The sequence below is a fragment of the Pseudophryne corroboree genome, chromosome 2 (assembly GCF_028390025.1).
Source record: "Pseudophryne corroboree isolate aPseCor3 chromosome 2, aPseCor3.hap2, whole genome shotgun sequence".
NCBI lineage: Eukaryota > Metazoa > Chordata > Amphibia > Anura > Myobatrachidae > Pseudophryne > Pseudophryne corroboree.
The window spans coordinates 656816994-656841528 of NC_086445.1; the positions used below are offsets into that span (position 1 = coordinate 656816994).

General features: G+C 44.3%; 1 protein-coding gene across 4 annotated transcripts in view; it reads right to left on the reverse strand.

Moving 5' to 3' along the window:
* The window catches only part of AHCYL1 (adenosylhomocysteinase like 1), a 905485-nt gene that overhangs the window by 67715 nt on the left and 813235 nt on the right, over nt 1-24535 (reverse strand). For all 4 annotated transcript variants that reach the window (XM_063955029.1, XM_063955028.1, XM_063955032.1 and 1 more), the window contains exon 15: nt 12512-12590. In XM_063955029.1, coding sequence (XP_063811099.1) covers nt 12512-12590 — 79 coding nt within the window. The remainder of the gene's footprint in view (nt 1-12511; nt 12591-24535) is intronic.

Here is a 24535-nt window from a genome sequence, read left to right on the forward strand (position 1 = left end):
TGAAAGTGTCCGTAGCTACTGGCACCACAATAGGCTGGTTTATGTGGAAGGACGAAACCACCTTTGGAAGAAATTGTTGACGAGTTCTTAACTCTGCCCTATCTTCATGGAAGATCAGGTAAGGGCTCTTGTGAGACAAGGCCCCCAACTCAGACACCCGCATTGCGGATGCCAAGGCCAAAAGCATCACCACTTTCCAAGAGAGAAACTTCAATTCTATCTCCTGCAGAGGTTCAAACCAATCTGATTGTAGGAACTGCATGTTAGGCGCCGGGGTCCGCTCGTCGGTGCGGCCCGGCGCCTAGCAACCAGGGACGCCGTACGCGTACAGCCGCCGGCTCCCTGGCAACGCTAGACGCCGGGCGCATGGAGCCGCACGGACCCTAGCAACGGGGACGCCACTGGCGGACCGCGTTCCCCATTGCTGGGTCCATTTAAATTAAGTAGGGCACCTGTTTCCTGGCCGTGCAGCAAGGCAGCTGCACGGCATCCACGCAATTAGCCCTGTCAGCAGTTGATTGGAGGGCTTCAGTTTATATGCTCTTGCAGTGCCTCACACAGACGCCGGTAATAGCTTCCTGCATGCTGTCTCTGTTTGCTGAGAGTGTTTCCAGTCTTGCTGTATCCGGTCGTTCCAGTCCTCAGTTGTCCTGCACTCGGAAGTCGTCATCTTGTTCCTGGAGTCCTGACTGAGCACCGTTTAAACATCCAGTAGTGTTCGTGAGTCGCGGCGTTGCCGTGTGTTGCGGCTTGGCCGCTTTATTAATTATTACTTATTATTTGTGTTTCGGAGCATTTTGCGGAGGATTCCGCTCCCACAGATCCACTCTGGTATCCAGCGGTGCTGGGTAGGAGTTATGGACTAGTGGATTTTGGTTGTCCTTTTACCTGGCAGTTTTTCCGCACATACTTCAGGTTTGGTTAGTTAGCTTGTTGCCCTTGGCCTGTTGTTAGTCAGAGGTCCTCTTGTCATCATCCTGCCTCGGATTTCCCTTTGTCTCTCACTAAGACCGGGGGGCACCGGAGTTGGGCAGATATAATCCGCCTTTCAAACGTGGCTGCCAGGGGCTCAAGAAACCATAGTCTCGCAAGGGATTTCCGATAGCACGGGTGAGACAATAGAGTTAGGGCGCCAGGGGCAACTAGTTTTTCCTGCTCCCGTAACCAGCATTCCCTTCCAGTACTCTGGCCATTGTCATAAGATCTCCTCCGGTCAGGAGTACTGGAATCATAACATTATTACCGGCCCATACCAAAACTTAAAATTAAAACAGAGTTTAATTTTTTCCTTATTCAGTTTTGTAAGAGTTATCGGCCTCATGAATCCCACAGGTTTAGGGCCAAATCCTGGTCAGCTCCTAGTCAGCCAGATTCAAGAACTTACTCAGATGGTTCAGGATCTTTCCCTTCGGGTGAAGTCGCAGGAAGATCTTTTACGAACTTCCCCGAGGGTAGTCCCTGAACCAAAAATGCACTTGCCTGACCGTTTTTCTGGTGATAGGAAAGAGTTTTTTAATTTTAAAGAATCCTGTAAACTTTATTTTCGTTTAAGACCGATCTCCTCAGGTACTGAATCTCAGCGGGTCGGGATTATTATTTCTATGCTCCAGGGGGATCCTCAGACCTGGGCATTTGGTTTAAAAGCAGAGGATCCGGTGTTGTTGTCAGTAGACGCTTTTTTTGGGTCTTTAGGGCTTTTGTATGATGACCCTGATAGAGAGGCATCCGCTGAGAGTCAGTTGCGCGCTCTCAGACAGGGTAGAAATCCTGCAGAGGTTTATTGTACGGAGTTTCGCCGTTGGTCGAACGACTGTGGCTGGAATGACCCAGCCCTGCGCAGTCAGTTTCGCCTCGGCTTATCAGAGTCTATAAAAGACAGTCTCCTTCAGTATCCCGCTCCTGAGACTCTCGATAAACTCATGGAGCTTTCTATTAAGATTGATCGTCGTCTCAGAGAGCGGAGGGCTGAAAAAGGAGCACCTGTCAGGTCTACTCCATGTGTATATTCCATTCCTGAGGACGTAGAGGAGCCCATGCAGATGGGTCTCTCCCGGCTGTCTCCAGAAGAAAGAGCCAGAAGGCAAAACTCTGGTCTTTGTTTGTACTGTGGGGGTAAGGGACATTTTGCCCGTAATTGTCCGAACAAGTCGGGAAACGCCTCGACCAAGTGAATTGTGAGGGGGTTCACTTCGGTCTGCAGCTTATCTCCTCGAATAACTCCCTTTTAGTCCAAGCTAAAGTTTCCTTTGGCAGCCTCAGTTCTTCGGTGTCGGCTTTTGTTGACAGTGGAGCTGCAGGGAACTTTATGGACTTAACTTGGGCTAAGGCCTTAGGCATTCCTCAGTTAGCCTTGGGTAGGTGTGTCACCATGCATGGTTTAGATGGGAGTCCTTTGTCCAATGGGGTTATTTCCCTCTGTACACCCCCTGTACTACTTTCGGTAGGAGCTCTTCATTCCGAAAAGATCGAGTTCTTCCTTACCCATTGCCCAGCAGTTCCAGTGGTTCTGGGTCACCCTTGGCTGGCCTTTCATAATCCCACCATTGATTGGCGGTCGGGGGAGATTTCACAATGGGGTACCATCTGTAATAAGGAATGTATTACGTTTCCCGTCAGAATAGCAACTGCCATTCCTGAACTCATTCCCGTGGAATACCAGGACTTTGTTGATGTGTTTTCCAAGGGCAATGCGGACATTCTGCCTCCCCATCGGCCTTATGATTGTGCTATTGAGCTAATTCCTGGTGCCACATTGCCAAAGGGAAGGTTATATGCTTTATCTGGGCCAGAAACTGCGGCCATGAATGAGTATGTTAAGGAGAGCCTAGGGAAAGGATTTATTAGGCCATCGAAATCCCCTTTAAGTGCAGGCTTCTTCTTTGTGGATAAAAAAGATGGATCACTCAGACCTTGCATTGACTTTAGAGCCCTGAATAAGATCTCAGTTAAAAAAATACTTATCCTCTGCCGCTGATTTCTGTCCTCTTTGATCAGCTGCGTTCGGCTGTGATTTTTTCTAAAATTGACCTAAGGGGAGCGTATAACCTCATCCGAATCAAGTCTGGAGATGAGTGGAAGACGGCATTCAGTACTCAGTCGGGTCACTACGAGTATCTGGTGATGCCGTTCGGCTTGTCTAACGCTCCAGCAGTTTTCCAGGATCTCATTAACGATGTGCTCCGTGACTTCCTAGGAAGATTCGTGGTCGTTTACTTAGACGACATCCTGATTTATTCTGACTCAATTGAACAACATGTTACCCAGGTGCGTCAGGTTCTTCAAAAATTACGTGAAAATCATCTATATGCCAAGCTGGAGAAGTGTGAGTTTCATGTCACGGAGGTATCCTTTTTAGGGTACATTATTTCCCCTCGGGGATTCTGCATGGAACCTAAGAAGCTCCAAGCCATCCTTAGTTGGGCGCAACCCACCAATTTAAAAGCAATTCAGCGCTTTTTAGGGTTTGCGAATTATTATAGAAGATTTATTCATTCTTTTTCCGACCTGGTTGCTCCCCTTGTGGCACTGACTAAGAAGGGAGCGGATCCTACCAACTGGTCACGTGAAGCTGAGTTATCCTTTCAGGCCTTGAAACAAGCTTTTGTCTCAGCTCCAGTCCTCAGACATCCCAACCCAGAATTGCCCTTCGTTGTTGAGGTTGATGCCTCGGAGGTTGGAGTGGGGGCTATCCTATCTCAAAAGGATCCGGAGTCTCTGGAACTACATCCTTGTGCCTTTATGTCCAGGAAATTCTCATCCGCTGAATCCAACTACGATGTTGGTAACCGGGAGTTACTGGCTATTAAATGGGCTTTCGAGGAGTGGAGGCATTAGCTTGAGGGAGCAACACATACCATTTCAGTATTGACTGACCACAAAAATCTTCAGTACATCGAATCAGCTAAGCGGCTGAATGCCCGACAGGCTCGTTGGGCTTTATTTTTTACTCGTTTCAAGTTTATTATCACTTTCAGGCCAGGTTCCAAGAATACCAAGGCGGATGCCCTGTCACGCAGTTTTCTTCCAGTTCATAATAACAGTCCTGTTACTCCCATACTTCCGTCTTCAGTCATTCGGGCAGGCCTCACACAAGATTTATTTACCCAGTTAAAGCAGCTTCAACATCAAGCTCCTGGAAATACTCCTGCTGGTCGTCTTTACGTCCCTGAGTTTTTGAGAGCTACTGTTTTGACTGAGTTTCATGATAGCAAAGTTGCCGGGCATCCGGGGATCTCTAAGACTTTGGAATTAGTCTCCCGCTCAGTATGGTGGCCTGGTCTTTCTAAAGACATTTGTTTTTTCTTGTCAGGTCTGTGCACAGCATAAGGTTCCCCGTTCCATGCCTATCGGGCAACTTATGCCCTTAAATGTTCCTCTCAGGCCATGGTCTCATATTTCCATGGATTTTGTGGTAGACCTCCCTCTGTCAGCCGGATTCCGAGTCATATGGGTGGTAGTGGACCGTTTTAGCAAGATGGCTCATTTCATTGCTCTTCCCCGACTGCCATCTGCCCAGGGATTGGCTGTTTTGTTTCTCCGCCATGTTTTCAGACTTCATGAGTTGCCCACTGATATTGTTTCTGATCGGGGTCCACAATTCATTGCACAATTCTGGAGGTCTTTTTGTGCTTCATTAAAGATGAAATTGTCTTTAACATCCGGCTACCATCCCCAGTCCAACGGGCAAACCGAGCGAGTTAACCAATCATTGAAACAGTATTTGCGTTTGTACTCAGCCAAACTCCAGAATGATTGGTCCGAGTTTCTTCCTTCGGTGGAGTTTGCTTACAATAATTCTTGTCATTCCTCCACTAAAGAGTCTCCATTCTTTTCAGTTTTTGGTTTTCACCCCAGAGCTAATTCTTTTTTTCAACATTCTTCAGTTTCCTCGCTAACCTTAACCTCTCATCTCAGAGTCATTTGGAAAAAAGTGCACCTTGCTCTCAAAAAAGCGGCCTTTCGAGAGAAAAATTTTTCTGACAGGCTCCGACGTCCTTGCACTTTTAAGGTGGGAGATAGGGTATGGTTGTAGACTCGTAACATTAGACTTCGACAATCCTCAGCTAGATTGGGCCCCAAATTTATTGGACCATTTCATATTATTAAAAAAATCAACCCAGTTGCTTTCCGGTTACGTTTACCAAGAGCTCTCCGGAACGGAAATACGTTCCATTGTTCCCTGTTGAAACCATACGTTTCTTCCAGTAGATTTCCTCGGAAGATCTCTCAGGGGAAATCTCCAGTAGATGTACAGGGACAACAGGAGTTCTTGGTGGAGAAGGTTCTCGATTCCAAATTGTCCCGGGGTCGGCTTTATTTTCTGGTGCACTGGAGAGGCTATGGTCCAGAGGAAAGGTCTTGGGTCCTGGATAAGGATCTCCATGCCCCGAGGCTCAAGAGGGCATTTTTTCGGGAATTTCCTCAGAAACCTGGCTTTAGGGGTTCCTTGACCCCTCCTCAAGGGGGGGGTACTGTTAGGCGCCGGGGTCCGCTCGTCGGTGCGGCCCGGCGCCTAGCAACCAGGGACGCCGTACGCGTACAGCCGCCGGCTCCCTGGCAACGCTAGACGCCGGGCGCACGGAGCCGCACGGACCCTAGCAACGGGGACGCCACTGGCGGACCGCGTTCCCCATTGCTGGGTCCATTTAAATTAAGTAGGGCACCTGTTTCCTGGCCGTGCAGCAAGGCAGCTGCACAGCATCCACGCAATTAGCCCTGTCAGCAGTTGATTGGAGGGCTTCAGTTTATATGCTCTTGCAGTGCCTCACACAGACGCCGGTAATAGCTTCCTGCATGCTGTCTCTGTTTGCTGAGAGTGTTTCCAGTCTTGCTGTATCCGGTCGTTCCAGTCCTCAGTTGTCCTGCACTCGGAAGTCGTCATCTTGTTCCTGGAGTCCTGACTGAGCACCGTTTAAACATCCAGTAGTGTTCGTGAGTCGCGGCGTTACCGTGTGTTGCGGCTTGGCCGCTTTATTAATTATTACTTATTATTTGTGTTTCGGAGCATTTTGCGGAGGATTCCGCTCCCACAGATCCACTCTGGTATCCAGCGGTGCTGGGTAGGAGTTATGGACTAGTGGATTTTGGTTGTCCTTTTACCTGGGGGTTTTTCCGCACATACTTCAGGTTTGGTTAGTTAGCTTGTTGCCCTTGGCCTGTTGTTAGTCAGAGGTCCTCTTGTCATCATCCTGCCTCGGATTTCCCTTTGTCTCTCACTAAGACCGGGGGGCACCGGAGTTGGGCAGACATAATCCGCCTTTCAAACGTGGCTGCCAGGGGCTCAAGAAACCATAGTCTCGCAAGGGATTTCCGATAGCACGGGTGAGACAATAGAGTTAGGGCGCCAGGGGCAACTAGTTTTTCCTGCTCCCGTAACCAGCATTCCCTTCCAGTACTCTGGCCATTGTCATAAGATCTCCTCCGGTCAGGAGTACTGGAATCATAACACTGCAACACCACATTAAGGTCCCATGGTGCCACTGGAGGCACAAATGGAGGCTGGATGTGCAGAACCCATTTCACGAACGTCTGAACTTCTGGAAAGGAGGCCAATTGTTTTTGAAAGAAAACTGATAAGGCTGAAAATCTGGACCTTGATTGAGGCCCGCATCCACACCAGCCAGCATGGAGAAAACATCCCAACTCAAACTCTTCCGTAGGAGCCTTCTTGGATTCACACCAAGACACATATTTTCTCCAAATATGGTGGTAACGTTCAGACGTTACTCCTTTCCTGGCCTGAATAAGAGTCGGGATGACTTCCTTGGGAATAACCTTTCAGGCTAGGATCCGACGCTCAACAGCCATGCCGTCAAACGTAGCCGAGGTAAGTCTTGATACACACATGGCCCCTGCTGTAGTAGGTCCTCTCGAGGAGGAAGTGCCCGAGGATCTTCTATGAGCAACTCCTGAAGATCTGGATACCAAGCCCTCCTTGGCCAGTCTGGGGCAATGAAGATTGCTCAAACTCTTGTTCTTCTTCTTATTTTGAGAACTTTTGGACTCAGTGGAAGTGGAGGGAAAACATATACTGACCGAAACACCCACTGGGTCACCAGTGCATCCACTGCTATTGCTTGAGGGTCTCTCGACCTGGAACAATATCTCTGAAGCTTCTTGTTTAGACGAGATGCCATCATGTCTACTTGAGGAACTCCCCAAAGACTTGTCACCTCTGCGAAGACTTCTTGGTGGAGGCCCCACTCTCCTGAATGGAGATGGTGTCTGCTGAGGAAGTCTACTTCCCAGTTGTCCACTCCCGGAATGAAAATTGCTGACAGATTGCCGCTCTGCTTTTCGTTCTGCCTTGCCTGTTTATATACGCGACTGCTGTTACATTGTCCGACTGGATCTGCGCGGGATCTTGAATAAGATGTACCGCTTGTAGAAGGCCATTGTAAATGGCTCTTAATTCCAGAACGTTTATGTGAAGGCAGGCTTCCTGACTTGACCATTTTTCTTGGAAGCTTTCCCCCTGTGTGACAGCTCCCCAGCCTCAGAGACTTGCATCCGTGGTTATTAGGACCCAGTCGTGAATCCCAAACCTGCGTCCCTCTAGTAGGTGAGAACTGTGTAGCCACCACATGAGCGAAATCCTGGTGTTGGGGGACAGGATTATTTTCCGGCGCATGTGTAGGTGAGATCCGGACCACTTGTCCAACAGGTCCCACTGGAATACTCTAGCATGAAATCGGCCAAACTGTATGGCCTCGTAGGCCACTACCATTTTCCCCAACAACCGAATGCATTGATGGATCGACACGCTTGTTGGTTTCAATATTTGTTTGACCATTTTCTGGATTTCCAGAGCCTTTTCCACTGGAAGAAATACTCTCCGTACTTGTGTGTCCAGAATCATCCCTAAAAAGGACAATCTTGTCGTCGGTTCCAACTGCGACTTTGGAAAATTCATGATCCAACCGTGTTGTTGGAGTATTGACAGGGAGAGCGCGATGTTCTGCACCAACTGTTCCCTGGATCTTGCTTTTATCAGGAGATCGTCCAGATAAGGAATTATATTGACTCCTTTTTAACGAAGGAGATCCATCATCTCCGTTATCACCTTGGTGAATACCCTCGGTGCCATGGAGAGTCTGAACGGCAACGTCTGGAACTGGTAATGGCAATCCTGTACTGCGAATCTTAGATAAGCTTGGTGAGGAGGATAAATGGGAACATGCAAGTAAGCATCCTTTATGTCTACTGACACCATGAAGTCCCCCTCCTCCAGGCTGGAAATCACTACTCTCAGGGATTCCATCTTGAACTTGAACCTTTTCAGGTAGGGATTCTGATTTTTCAGGTTTAAAATCGGTCTGACCGAGCCATCCGGCTTCGGAACTACGAAGAGGATTGAATAAAAACCTTCTCCCTGCTGTGCCAAGGGTACCAGGACAATGACCTGATACTGACATAATTTTTGAATTGCCGTTGTTACTGCCTCTCTTCCCGGAAGAGAAGTTGGCAAGGTCGATTTGAAAAATCGGCATGGGTGGACGTCTTGAAACTCTAGTTTGTACCCATGGGACACTATTTGTAAGACCCATTGGTCCAGGACTCCAAATTCAGCTGAAAAGTTTCAGATGTGCTCCCACCCGAGCGGACTCCCACAAGGGAGCCCCAGTGTTATGCTGCAGATTTGGCAGAAGCAGGGGTGGACTTCTACTCCTGCGATCCGGGAGACGCTGCAGATTTCTTTCCTTTTCCCCTTCCCCTACCTGCAAAAAAGGGGGAACCTTTGGCCTTTTTGTATTTGTTGGGCCGAATGGACTGCATGTGAGAGTGATGTGTCTTTTTTGCCGGTGTAGGGGCATAAGGCAAGAATGTCGACTTGAAATACCTTCTGAGGAAACCAACAATTGCGTACGTCGGAGAAACGCGTCAAGGACATTTGTATATTGGACTTGGAAACACTAATATACTCAGGACAGCTGTATCTACTTTGCTGCCACGGTGGGAACGCAGAATAGCTCCGGTAAGGAGTCCTTCAAACAGCACAGGCTGAGCAGCGTGTAGCTGCAGACGGGTGCTGCTCCCTTCACCAAAAGCAGATAACCGCGGCCAGAACGTGAACAAACACCGGTTCCGGTAATTAAAGCGACTCCAGCAAGGGAACATCCAGCGGCGTGCTGCAGCAGCCGGGCACTGCTTTCTTTCCGGTAACCTCACACTACAGATTCTGGTCACGGTGAGGTGAGATTAAAGCTTCACTGATTTATCCTCTAGGTAGGAACTGTTACCAATTGTGTCACATAATGGACAAAGTATAAGTGATACATCAGCTGCTGCTGAGTCTATATAATTGGCATACAATCTGTATAACAAAACTGGACTTAGAAACATAACTGCTCCTAGCTACAAAATAATTATCCTTTATTCAAGTGGCACATACAAGTGTACATGGATAAATATCTTAAGTATAACACCAGTGGACATCAGCTAATATAGCCACGTCAGTGGTAATAAATACAAAAAAAGAGCTTGAAGCATCCACAAGTCCAGGAGAGTCCGAAGTAGATGAACAATAAGGACTGTTGCGCTATTAATCTGTATTAATAAGATATTGGTATACACTGCATTGCATCTTTCTTCTACAGTTCTTTGGTGCCTTTATGTATTCAAATGATGATGTGTTTCCTTGTTCATAATAGGTTTTTTCACCAATTGGTTTTATGATAATAATAAATTGTTTTTAATTCTTATTTGCGCTCTCTTATATAGTTTAGTCTATATATATTTCTAAGAATGTCGACTTACCTGCGGTAGCAGCCGAGACTAACGCATCCAGCCCATCACCAAACAAAGCCTCACCTTTATACGGGAGAGCCTCCATATTTCTTATGGAATCTGCATCAGCATTCCACTTCTCGTCTCCATCTATTGTGTCAATGTCTAATGACAAGTTTTCTGACCACTTTTCAATAGCACTACTCACCAACGCACAGACAATGGTAGGCCTGAGTAGTGTCCCATTGGCCACATCAATAGATCACCTCCCTCACTTGCGGTTTGTCGGCTCCTTAAGTGAAGCCATTCCAGGTGCAGGGAGAAACACCTTTTCTCTTTTATGACAGGGCCCTGTCTAAAATGCGGGGTGACTCCCACCTTTTAGAAAAAGGTAAACTGCCTGAATTTTTGGGAATCTGAAATTTCTTTTCAGGTTAAATCAGACTCCCTCCAAGAGACTGTTCAACTCCTGAGGTGGAGGGAAAATTACATTACTTCTTTACTAAAGTAATCCTTCTCCTTGTGTTAAAAGAGGAGGCTTCGTAACTTCTAACACCTCCTTTATAGCTAAAACATGTTTTGAATGCTTTTTGCTAACTTAGGACCTATTCCCCTGGAATCACTAGTGTCAACACAGGAATCAGAGTCCGTGTCGGTATCAGTTTGTACTACTTGTGCAAATTTGTATGTTACCCAGAGGGGTCCCTGTGTATGAAAGGCAGAACTATTAAAAATCACATCTTCAACAGATTATGTTCAGTTTTCTGTATGAGATTCAGTCCAACCTCTTACTGATATGATTCACACTATCATGTAACCTTTCACCCAGTCAGGCTCTTGGTGTCACAATACACCTCTGTGTCTCTAACATGTCTCTCACAGAGGAAGAAATCCCTGCCACAGACATGTCACACACGTGCTCTACCACACCACAGACACTCCGGTACTTATAGGGGACAGACCCACAGTAAAATCTGTCAGAGGGACACAGATAGGATTTGCCAGTTCACAACCCAGCGCCAGTAACACAATGTCTGTGAACACAAAATGCCCACTGACATGCAGCGCTTTTATAATGCTAATCACACAATTATATAGCACCAAATTCACTGTGGCCCCCCCTGTTTTGCACCCTGATACTTGTTCAGTAGTGGAGGAGGACCAGCGTTGTCTCTGCAGCCTAAGGAGAGAGAGAAAATGGCGCTGAGCAGTGTGCTGGCTGACTGAGGAGGAAGCTCCACTCTTCAATGGCGTGTTTCTCCTCAGCTTTTATGAGGTAATTTTTTATACTGGTGGGGGTAGGACTGTTCCTCAGCAACCTATGCCCCTTATTTATGCCAGTTTCCTTAGGTTTCATGCTACCCAGGGCGCCGCCCCACCCCGCACCCTGCAGTGCCTGTGTATGTGTGGGCAACATGGCGCGCTGCGCTACCGTCAGCCGCGCGGTACCTTTTGCTGTCACTTTCTTGATTGAAGATCTGTCTTCTAACACTCACCTGTCTTCTGACTTCTGGCTCTATGAGGGGGGTGACGGCGTGCTGTGGGAGTGAGCATCTAGGCACAGCTAGCATTCAGTTCCCTTCAGGAGCTAATGGTGTCCTGTCAGCCAGAAGCAGAGCCATGAAACTCTTTAGGAAGTTGGTTCCTACTTCTGCCCCCTCAGTCACACGAAGCAGGGAGACTGTTGCCAGCAGTTCTCCCTGAAAATAAAAAAACTAACATAAGTCTTTTCAGAGAAACTCAGTAGAGCTCCTCTGGAGTGCATCCAGTCTGCCTGGGCACATTTCTAAAACTGAGGTCTGGAGGAGGGGCATAGAGGGAGGAGCCAGTTCACACCCTTGAAAAGTTTTAAAGTGCCCATGGCTCCTGCGGAACCGTCTATACCCCATGGTACTGAAGTGGACCCCAGCATCCTCTAGGACGTATGAGAAAATGTAATTTGTTGGACGAGATAATTGAAAAGATGATGGATTGGACAAGGCATATATTGGGAGGTGTTTCCTGTTTACCAGTGGGCTATAGATCATTTTTCTCCTATGCAATAGAAACTGCAGCCTGTAGATAGATGTTGGTAACCTAAACTTACCCTAAAATTTCAATTGGATGCCTAATACAAACTTTAAAACACCCAAATAAGACAAGTAATAAAGAACCAATGCTCCCTAATAACATTAAATAAATAATTAAACAAACTAAAGAAATAATTGAGACGAAGATGGTGGTTCTAAAGTGCCATTTTACTCATCTCACCATGTGCATTTCTATTGCATTAAATTTAATGAAGATGGTGGTTCTAAAGTGCCATTTTACGCATCTCGCCATGTGCATTTCTAGCTGGACACATAAAAGCAGGAATGGCGTGCTATTCCAGAGGAAGTTAATAAAGTCAATTAAAGTGTGGAAATATACTGTACCTGTGGTAGTAGCATAGTATTTGAAGTAACATTTTAATTCTTACCAATACATATATTTTCAGTCAACACAACTCTGCAAAAAAAACATTTGTTGATTTCCAGGGGGCATTTCCAACACCTAGATTTGGATGTGCAACTAGGAATATGCTAGATAGAAAATAAGGTGCCCTTCTGTAATAGAAGTTTCTCTTTGCTCTCATGCTCTACACATCCATAACTGACCTTCATTTTAGTGGCTCACATTTCAAGTTACATATGTAATTTTCTTAGGACTCAAAAACATATGAAATGTACAATATGTGAGAACTTGATGGATTGGCAAAGCTTAAAAATCAGATATAAAGGACTGTCTCCAACAATCCATAACTTACCCATCTTCTTAGGCAGCAGGTACACATCTTGTTTGTATCTGCCCTCAGGGGCATTGTATAGTTCAATTAATGCTAGTGCCTGTAGATTAGAGAGATACAATATGACATAGAATATTTTAGATGTCCTTAAAAAAGTATTGATTACCCGCTCCTTTTCCACACTTAAGAATCTTACAGTTTGATTTATTTAGATTGGGGAATGGAAAGTTTATTTGTGAGTAATACAATTTGTTTTTCTGGCAGAGGATAGAAGGTGTGTTACAAGATTTATCAGCATTGTGCACTATTCATCTTCCAATTAATGCCTTCACTGATAAGGAAGAGTGGGGTATGTCCTACGCACTGCAGGGGTTTTAAATGGTGAAGATAACATACCAAAAAATCCCTTCTTAATGTCGGACCCGTAGTGATATCATTAAGCTACCCCGTTCCAGGACAAATAGTACTTCTAAAATGCAGAGTGAGGGGTATCACTTGTTTAAAAGAGAGATGTTTTTTCATTCAAATTATGCAACCCCTGAGAAGTTATTTATTATTATTTTTTGCCACATGAATTGCTGATATTAAAAGTAGATTCCGATGAGCCTATTGATGGAGTTTTTGCATTATACAGCAGTCCAGTTTTTCATGCAACCTTGATGATCTAAGTGCCTGATCTTGCTTAACTGCAACTTTGGCAGATCGATCTCTGAATAGTTTGCAACTTTTGCCAGCCAGCTTTTATTTCCAGAAAATTTAAAGGGAAGGCTCCTTACTTTCTCATTCCGGGGCGTGTTTTTGCATACGCAGAGATGCAAGTTTTACGGGTCTTTTCATTATCACCATACTATTTGGAGTCAGACAGATCTTGGTTGGATCTGTATTTCCTTGAAATTGGGCATTTCGGGATGGGAACAATGTGAGTGCACGGTACTGCCCTGACTGTGGCAGTGCTGTTGATGAGAATATAAATATTTACTCTGAATTATTAACATGTCCATTGCTAATTAGTTTTCAGAACCCACATTCCCTCATTGTTTGGGACCAGGGGGGTAATTCCAAGTTGATCGCAGCAGGGAATTTTTTAGCAGATGGGCAAAACTATGTGCACTGCAGGGGGGGCAGATATAACATGTGCAGAGAGAGCTAGATTTGGGTGGGTTATTTTGTTTCTGTGCAGGGTAAATACTGGCTGCTTTATTTTTACACTGCAATTTAGATTGCAGATTGAACTCACCACACCCAAATCTAACTCTCTCTGCACATGTTATATCTGCCTCCCCTGCAGTGCACATGGTTTTGCCCAACTACTAAAAAATTTCCTGCTGCGCTCAACTCAGGATTACCCCCCAGGTGCAATATGTAATAGCCTTCGTGTTTGGTAATTTCTGCAAGTCTCCCCGTATTTTCAAAGCGCCAATCATTTACAAGGCAAGACCAGTTGGTTTTGCCTTGAATATGATTTCCACTTTGAAATTACGGGGAGACTCGCAGAAATTCCTCTCTTTCAATAAAGCAAACCTTCCCCTTATTGACTGGTCTGAAGACCACTGGATTTAAAGCCCTTCATTGTGATGAATTCCTGACAACTTTGTTTGGTCTAATACTATCTGGTGTATACTCTGTATCTAAACATGTGAAGAGAAAGAAAACTCTTATTGTTGGGGCACTTCATTCATTAAAATAAGATTTTATTGATATACATTAATATTTTTGAAGAAACATAGTGTCAGGGCCGACTATTTTTGTGAATCCATTAACCCTGGACCAACCAAAGGTGTAGGTGCTGGAGTATGGTGAAAACAGGGAGGACGAAGAAAGTTCAGTTTCATATATTTATTAAGGATAACAATTCCAATAATGAGTCAAATGACAATCATTAGTTATCGTATGTAAACTGACGTACTGCAATGGATGGCATAATGACAAGCAGGAACAGTATTAGAGATGCATTGAAGAAATGTTCATACAACGGAGTTTAAGCAGGCTTGAGAATGAATAAAGAATTGTCCAAATGAAGCAATGATTGGTGCCATACTGTAAGGAGTGTTAACTGGATATTGTAGACATAAATGAATAACTGAAGAGACTTGTACTGAAGCTTAAACTGGAAGGCTGTGAAGAATTGTTCTTGAATGAAGCAACAATGAAGATACAATAATACTTGCAGGTTGTGAAGCTGCAGCAAACGACAATGGTGAGGAATGAGTTAAACTGGATGATGAGAGAACGAGAACCAGGATTAAGTAGAACTTCCAAAGACTGTGTGATTACAGCAGGCAGTCACTGAAGAAACAGGGAAACCTCTCACAGGGCTTAGGGAATCCACTTGTTGCCAGTTGGAGAGGGATTAACCGACAGCACAGCAGGGAGCTGGTGGTTCTCTTGCGGTGAAGGCTGCAGGCAGATCCCTGGGAGCGGAGGCAATGTCAGGACCACTGGAACTACACAGGATATCACGGAGAAAGCACAGATCTAAGGCATAGAGTAGAAAAAACAAAGCACTGGCTCAGAGTAACATAATCCCAGCCTACTTAAAGGCAGAACAAGCACAGGATTGGCTAACACTTACCCACAGGTGTTTCACAAGTGCTCATTTGCTCTCCAAAATGGCCACCTCCTATACTGCAGACACACAGCGGTACCTTCGGCCAATTCGTCCCCGCACTCCCGTCTCCCAGAACCTGCATCACCTCTGTCGCTGACCACGCCACGTCCCCACGCGGCCGCACAGCAGTGCGAGCAACTGCACCAGAACGGATGGATCCCCAAACCCGCAGTGGTGAGTGATCGGTTCGTGACAGTACCCCCCCTTTAAGGGTGAATTCTGGACACCTTTGAGCCTGGTAAGGATTCTTGGAGTACAATTTTTGTACCAGTCTTGGAGCATGAACATCTTCTGAAAAAAAAACCCAGGACCTCTCCTCTGGACCATAACCCTTCCAATCAACAAGAAACTGCAGACGTCCATATCGACGACGTGCGTCCACAATCTCCTTAACCTTAAATTCCTCATCCTGCAAAGAGTGAAGTTTAGGAGGTTTGGACAGGGCAGTATGAAACTTATTGAGAATCAAAGGTTTCAAATATGATGTATGAAAGGAGTTAGGAATTTAAAAAGAAGGTGGCAACTTGACTTTGTATGCCACGGGATTGAGTACCTTTTCTATGGGAAATGGACCAAAAAACTTGGGAGCAAACTTCTTAGAAGGAACTTTGAACTTAAGATTGCGAGTAGAAATCCAGACTTGGTCTCCCACCTTGTAGTTTGGTACAGCCTAACGTTTTCTATCTGCGCACACAACTCCAGAATTTAGACAAACGTTAAAGCACTTGATCTGCTGCTGGAACCTCTTGAGCTGACAATGGATGGAACTCTGGCACACGAGGATGATAACCAAAGTTAGTATAAAACGGAGTAGATTCTGAAGATGAATGAGAGATTATTATGAGCGAATTCTGTTAATGGAAGATAGTCAATTCAATCATCCTATGAGGAAGATATGTATAACCGGAGAAAGGTTTCAAGATCTTGATTTACTCGCCCAGTTTGTCCATCTGTCTGGGGATGATATGCCGAAGAAAAATTCAACTTAATGTTTAAAGATGAACAAAGCGACCTCCAAAACTTTGCTACAAACTGTGTTCCATGATCAGAGATGAGCTCTTGAGGAAGAAGACAATTTTACTAATGACTTACTGCGCTGATAAAAATTCAGGTGCATAAATGAACGAGTACACACACTTCACTGGTTGATTTAAATATCATTATAACTCTTAATAAAAAAAAGCTTATATATAAATGAATTGACAAACATTTAATATCATTTAAAATTGATTAATTAACGGCATCCAATGCTGTATAAGAAAAATAAAAATCAATAGTCACGTTACATTTGTCATATAAATACGACATAGCAGCAAACAAGTGTCTTCAATTGTATCACTGTAGCAATTTTATAAAAGCAACATTGTGTCTTTGCTAGAATCCAATACAAGTGCAGTTTTGAATGTCAAAGTAGCAATGTCTCAGCTCGTTGTAGGCTCACCAGCTTGTGCTCACTGACACACTGAGCTCACCGTTCTCAGTTGACTACAGCTGGAGGTGAACAGTTCATGCAGAGATATTCCTTTGCATGGATTATTTACCTTCCAACAAGAGATGAAGAAACCAGGTGAGTATTCGTTGAATCGTGCTGCAACGCCGTTGGTGGGATGGACGCGTCTCCCAGCTGTGTACACCAGCCTCCGGAGATCTCTCCTGTGTCTGGACCGCATCCACCTCTCCACGTCCATGGCTCGCTGTCTGCTCTTCCTTTAATGACCTGTCCACGGTGGGTGCCTCTAGCGTGCAGCGTCACAATGATTGCCATGATGGTTGAGGCTGGGAGCAGGTATCAGCATGAGCACAGGTGATGACTCTAGCTTGAAGTCCTTCCTGGGAGTAAGGGTAAACAACTAACGCATTTCGCACCCTTGGGTGCTTCCTCATAGAGTAATTTCCACTTTGCTTCAACAAGTCCTGATATCCCCACATACCCAATTGGACTCTCCTTGCCATTGGTCAGTTCATATACACAGGTGATTTAAATCTCTATAGCATTGGATGCCGTTCATACTAGTGTCAAAAAACCCATAACATATTCTCAATATACACTTACTAATTACTGTCAAGGAGGTGCTTTTATATATATATATATATATATATATATACCAAAAACAGAATGAGGCGGCACTCAGAGACTGGTGAAAAACAATCCTTGTATTGACAAACAGGTAACATATATATATATATATATATATATATATTAAATATCTATAATTGCATATTCAAAAAGGAAAAGAGAAAGAAGAAAAGAGGGACATGAAACCTGTCACGAGTCGGGATTGAACCTGGGACTATGCTGCTGTCGGGCCAGTGCTCTCACCACTAGCCCACACAGACTTTCCATCCAAATGTGCATTTCAACATTGTCATAACATGCAGAAACTGCATCGTGAATACATTGACGCAAAATTGTTTCTATGTGCACAAACTGTGAAATTGTGATATCACACAGGATAATTCATATTCCTAAACATTTTAACTGTGTTTCCTTTCCTTTCCTGTTTATTTTTCCTTTTCTTTCTTGAGAATGTAGAAATAGGTATTTGACCACTAGGGGTTAAATCTTTGTAAAAAAATCTATTTACCAATATGACGTCTAAACCTTAGCAAACCCATACTGATTATCCGAGATTCTTATTGTATTAGTAAAATGTCCATCTACAAACCTTCAGGCTCCAGGTTGTATTATTAGGCGGTCTATCTGAGTGAGAGTCTATTTAGACAAAATGAAATTGGTGGACTTGTACTACAATAATGAAAAACAGTTAAAATGTTTAGGAATATGAATTATTCTGTGTGATATCACAATTTCACAGTATGTGTGCATAGAAACAATTTTGCGTCAATGTATTCACGATGCAGTTTCTGCATGTTATGACAATTTTGAAATGCACATTTGGATGGAAAGTCTGTGTGGGCTAGTGGTGAGAGCACTGGCCCGACAGCAACATAGTCCTGGGTTCGATCCCAACTCGTCATAGGTTTCATGTCCCTCTTCTCTTCTTTTTCTTCTTTCCTTTTCGAATATGCAATAATAGATATTTTATATATATATATATATATATATATATATATATATATTTATTCATCCAAATCAGTCGGCACTCAATTGTCTCAATATCCAGCTTCCCCTGGTGCCTGAATCCTCAATCACATAGATATCCCAAAGCTGAAATAAACGGCACTCACAGGGTATATAGTTTCAGAAAAGACTGGTACAGGTTGAGTATCCCATATCCAAATATTCCGAAATACGGACGTTTTTGAGTGAGAGTGAGATAGTGAAACCTTTGTTTTTTGTTGGCTCAATGTACACAAACTTTGTTTAATACACAATGTTATTAAAAATATTGTATTAAATGACCTTTAGGCTGTGTGTATAAGGTGTATATGAAACATAAATGAATAGTGTGAATGTAGACACACTTTGTTTAATGCACAAAGTTATAAAAAATATTGCATAAAATTACCTTCAGGCTGTGTGTATAAGGTGTATATGAAACATAAATGCATTCTGTGCTTAGATTTAGGTCCCATCACCATAATATCTCGTTATGGTATGCAATTATTCCAAAATACGGAAAAATCCGATATCCAAAATACCTCTGGTCCCAAGCATTTTGGATAAGGGATACTCAACCTGTATATCTTCTGGTGTTGTCTGGAAGAAGGGGCTGGTGCTCCGAAACGCTACACCAATATACCAGTCTTTTTTTAAACTATATACCCTGTGAGTGCCGTTTATTTCCGCTTTTGGATAGCTAACTATCTATCTATCTATCTATCTATCTATCTATCTATCTATATATATATATATATATATATATATATATATAAAAAGCACCACCTTGACAGTAATAAATAAGTGCATATTGAGAATATGTCACGGTTTTTTTGACACTAGTATGAACGGCATCCAATGTGTTAATAGAGGCATCCAATGCTATAGAGATTTACTTCACATGTGTATATGAACTGACCAATGGCAAGGAGAGTCCAATCGGGTAGGTGGGGATATAAGGACTTGTTGAAGCAAAAGGGAAACTACTCTATGAGGAAGCAACCAAGGGTGCGAAACGCGTTAGTAGTTTACCCTTACTCCCAGGAAGGACTTTTCAAGCTAAAGTCATCACCTGTGCTCACACTGATACCTGCTCCCAGCTTCAACTATCACGGCAATCATTGTGACGCAGCACACTAGAGGCACCCACCGTGGACAGGTAATTTAAGGAACAGCAGACAGCGAGCCAGGGACGTGGAGAGGCGGATGCAGTTCAGACACAGGAGAGATCTCTGGAGGCTGGTGTACACAGCCGGGAGACGCGTCCTTCCCACCAGGGGCGTTACAGCACGATTCCATGAGTACTCACCTGGTGACTTCACCTCTTGCTGGAAGGTAAATAATCCCTGCAAGAGACTATCTCTGCATGAACTGTTCACCTCCAGCTGTAATCAACTTAGAACGGTGAGCTCAGTGAGCACAAGCAGGTGAGCCTGCAACGAGCTGAGGCATTGCTACTCTGACATTCAAAACTGCACTTACATTGGATTCTAGCAAAGACACAATGTTGCTTTTATAAAAATGCTACAGTGATACAATTGAAGGAGATGCAGTCAATTTTCCTCCAATCAAAATCCCGACAGCAATTGACTGACGGTCAAAATCCCGAAAAGGTCAAAATCCTGACATGGACAAAATACAGACTACGTAAAAATACTGACATGTAAAATGCCGTCAGGTCAAAATGCACACATGTTCATACTCTACCATCCCAGTGTGTTTGTGTAATGTTAATCTAACCTAGTGTTGCCATGTGAGTTATATAGATGTAGCTGCTTGTGATGGGGGTGTGACTTCCTGTCCAACCTGCCTTGTTCAACATGACTACTTGGAACTAGCATGCAGTGTTTGTCTTCATTTAATACATCTGAAACATGGTGTCAGAAGTTCCTGAGCCCACAAATGATGCTAATTATTGGCAGAGCAGCAGCTCAAGCTTAGGAGAAGACCTGCAGTGACAAGAAAAGGATAAGGATTGCATAGATATCAAGTGGATTGAATCACCATTGTGTTAAACTTGTCTGCCTTCTCTGGAGTGGGAGTGCACCAACATGGCAACTAGCAACAATATTCCTCCACCTGATGGGATGCAGATGAGTGGCAATTTGTGCATCAACTGGGAGAACTTTAGAGCTGAGTTTGAAGATTTTTCTTTAGCTACAGGCCTGAATGATAAATCAGCTGTTGTGCAAGCAGCCACACTGAGGAGAGTGATGGGCAGTGAATGTCGTCATGTTTATAAGCACAGCCTGAGTCTTTCTGCGCAGCAACAAACAGATGTAAAAGCAATCCTGGACACATTGGAGGCATACTTTAAGCCTGCAAAAAACGTCATTTATGAAAGGTATATTTTTGGCTGTAGTAAACCAGAGGAAGGTGAATCCATCGATAAATGTATTACCCGGCTGAGAGAAAAGGCAGCAACCTGTGAGTATGGCACATTGAAAGATGAACTTATACGAGATAAATTAGTACTGGGCATAAATTGTGAAAACACACGCCGCTGTCTCTTAAGAGAGCGAAATTTTGATCTGTCAGCAGCTATTGGAATGTGTCGCACAGCAGAGCTCACTGACCAGAGAATACCATAGCGCTGAGGTGATTTATTCAACAGAATGTATTGGCACTATAAGATCAGAAGGCCAAAAGTGGTTTGCACATCTGACTTTGAATAATAAGAGGCAACCATGTCAATTAGACTCAGGGGCAACATGTGATGTTATCAGTCTGGAAGATAAGATGAAATTGGCTCCTAGAGTTCCATTACTGCCAAGTGACACTAAACTGAAGCTGTATTCTGGAGAGCTGATGAAATCATTGAGACGGTTCAGAACAGAATGCGTTGTTAGTGGACATACCCACGTGCTTACTTTTGAAATTGTAGAGGCCCACCAGAAACCATTATTGTCAGTTTCCACATGTGAGCGTTTGGGGTTGATGCAATTTACTATTCCTTCTGAGCTACATAAGATGGAACATTGAGGAAAGAGCAAATAATAGAGGCCTATGATGATGTGTTCAAGTGGCCAGTGAAGTCTGTTCCTGGGGAAGTACATTTTGAACTTGATCCAAGTGTTCCACCATTCCAGTGTGCTCCACACAATGTGCCTATAGCCCTTAAGCCGAAAGTGAAAGCTTTGCTTGATCAGTATGAAGCAGATGGGCATATTGCACCTGTGACTGAACCAACTGACTGGATTAGCAATATGGTCATTGTGGCAAAGCCTGACAAGTTAAGAATCTGTATTGATCCTAAATTTTTAAATCAAGCAATGCGAAGATCTCATTATATTATGCTGACATTGGAGGATGTTTTAAATAAGCTGCCCAAAGCAAAAGTCTTTACACTGGTTGATGCACGTGATGCATTTCTGCAATGTAAGCTGGATGATAAAAGCAGCTATATGACAACCTTTTGGACCCCTTGGGGTAGGAAAAGATGGCTTAAACTTCCTTTTGGAGTTTCCGTAGCACCTGAGGTTTACCAGCGAAAACAACACGAATTGCTGATTGGACTTAGCAGCATTGAGCCGATAGCAGATGATATTCTTGTGGTTGGCTGTGGCGAGACAGTAAAGGAAGCGGAGGCTGATCATGACCACAAGTTGCTAGCGCTATTGGATCGATGCAGACAAGTGAAATTAAGACTTAGTGTGAAGAAACTGCAATTTAAGTTGAAAGAGGTTAATTTTCATGGTCATATCCTATCCTCTGAAGGTTTGAAAGTTGACCCTGAAAAAGTTAGAGCTGTCTTGGAAATGCCTAAGCCCACTGATGTAAAGTCCGTGCAACGTTTGATTGGGTTTGTGACATATTTGGCCAAATTTATGCCTCGCCTCTCAGAGGTATGTGAAGCCCTGCGCAGGCTTCTGGACAGAGATTCGATATGGCACTGGCTTCCAAAGCATGATAAGGCTGTGGAGGAAATAAAGCATTTGGTCACAGTTACACCTGTGCTGAAGTATTATGATGTTACCAAGCCAGTCACTGTACAAAGTGATTCGAGTAAAACTGGACTGGGATGTTGCTTGATGCAAGAAGGACAACCAGTTGCATTTGCTTCAAGAGCATTGACTCCAACTGAGCAGAATTATGCACAAATTGAAAAGGAGTGCTTGAGCATTGTCTTTGCTTGTTCCCATTTTCATTATTTTCTATACGGCCGGGACGTGATCACAGTGGAGACTGATCATAAACCGCTAATTGCCATCTTTAAAAAGCCTCTTCTGTGTGCACCTAAAAGACTTCAGAGTATGATGTTAACATTACAGCATTACAATCTCTGTGTCACCTACAAGCCAGGCCCTGAGATGTATATCAGTGACACTCTTAGTAGAGCAATAGCTATGGATGGGGGTTCTGGAGCAGCTCAGAGTTATCACACAGTGTGCACCATGCATTCGGTAATGACTGACTTTGCAAAGATTAACCAGGAAGATTATCTGAATGTCACTGATCAGCGACTGCAGCAGGTTCAGCAGCACACCATGACTGATGAGAGCCTGTAGATTTTGAAGTCTATTGTACTGGCTGGATGCCCGGACTTAAAAGAAGAGACACCAATCATAGTGAGGGACTATTGGTCATTTAGAGATGAGATAAGCGTACAGAATGGCATTTTGTACAAGGGGCCAAGAGTCATCATACCAAAATCTTTGAGATCCGAGATGCTGGCACACATACATTCCAGCCATCTTGGAGGTGATGCATGCTACAGACAAGCAAGAGATACATTGTACTGGCCTAACATGCAAAGTGAGATTAAGAACTATGTTGGTAACTGCTCGGCGTGCAATGAATATGCTCATGCACAACAGAAAAAACCTATGATGTCACATGAGATACCAGTGCGTCCATGGCAGATTGTCAGCATGGATTTATTTACTTATGCAGGCAAAGACTTTCTGTCAATAGTGGACCATTATTCTGATTTTTGGGAAATTGAGCTTCTCCCAGACTTATCATCTGAGACTACAATAAAGCACTGCAAGGCACAATTTGCACGTTATGGCCAGCCTGAAAGAGTGATCTCGGACAATGGACCGCAGTTTGCATGTGAACAATTTAGACGATTTGCCTCTGAATGGGAGTTTGAGCATGTTACTTCATCCCCACATTATCCAAAATCATATGGTAAAGCTGAGTCTGCAGTTAAGATAGTAAAGAATTTGTGCAAAAAAGCTAGCAGTGGTAATACAGACCAATGGAAGGCCATATTACATTGGAGAAATACACCCATCGAGGGCATGGGGACTAGTCCTGCACAGCGTCTGATGTCAAGGAGACTTAAGACATCTTTACCAGTAGCCAGCACTTTGCTCTATCCGAGTGTAGTCCAAGGTGTGCCTAAATTACTACAGCAGAGGAAGCAGATTTCTAAGCTGGGGTATGATAAATCTTCTAAGGAGTTGCCTGAACATGCTATTGGTGAGCCAATTCGCATGAAGCCTCTTCCTGGAGATCGCACAGGCCGTTGGAGACTTGGTACCTGTGTGCGCAAGGTTGCACCACGCTCATATCTTGTGGATGTGGAAGGTAATTTGTACAGACACAATTTGCGAGTAGCTGAAGGGACAATACTACATGAGAATGTTGGGCATTCTGTTCCTGGCTTGATTATGGAGCCGGTTGCGCCAATGGTGAATCAGGAATTTGAAAGGCCACAGATTGTTATACCTGAATATGGAGAAAATGAGAACATGGAACATGCAGACATTCCGGATGGCAGTCCATCATTATCACCCGCTAGAGTTATACAGACTCCTGCCCAACGAAATTCATCTCCGACTCAACGTCCTGTTTTTACTCGTAGTGGCCGCAGTGCCAGATTAAGGTCCATATGGGCCTGGAGCTGAAATTTAGTAAGGGCCTATTGTGTGCCTCGGCAGGAGGTGTGAAGCGCTGCAGTGGTGTGACTAGTGATGTGGTGGTGTGATTAGTGTGGTGTGGGTGTGGTCTAAATAGGGTGTGTGGCCTGTGCCATGTGAGTAACACAGTCACCACTTACTGACAGACACTACTTACTGACACACACGCACACACACAACACAAAGCTTACTGACACAATCACCACTTACTGACAGACACTACTTACTAACACACACACGCACAACACAAAATTTACCGACACAGACACCACTTACTGATAGATATTACTGACTGACACACACGCACAACACAGATAAACTTACAGACACAGACATTACTTACTGACACACACGCAACACAATACTTATACCGCTCTCACATCACAATGCCGGGTCCCACCTGAGAATTGGAAATGGGTCCATTCCTGGGTGGGACTCGGCATTGGACCCTACACACCGCCAACTCGACCCGGCAATTTGCTGGGTCGGGTTGCCATCCGTGGGCGGAG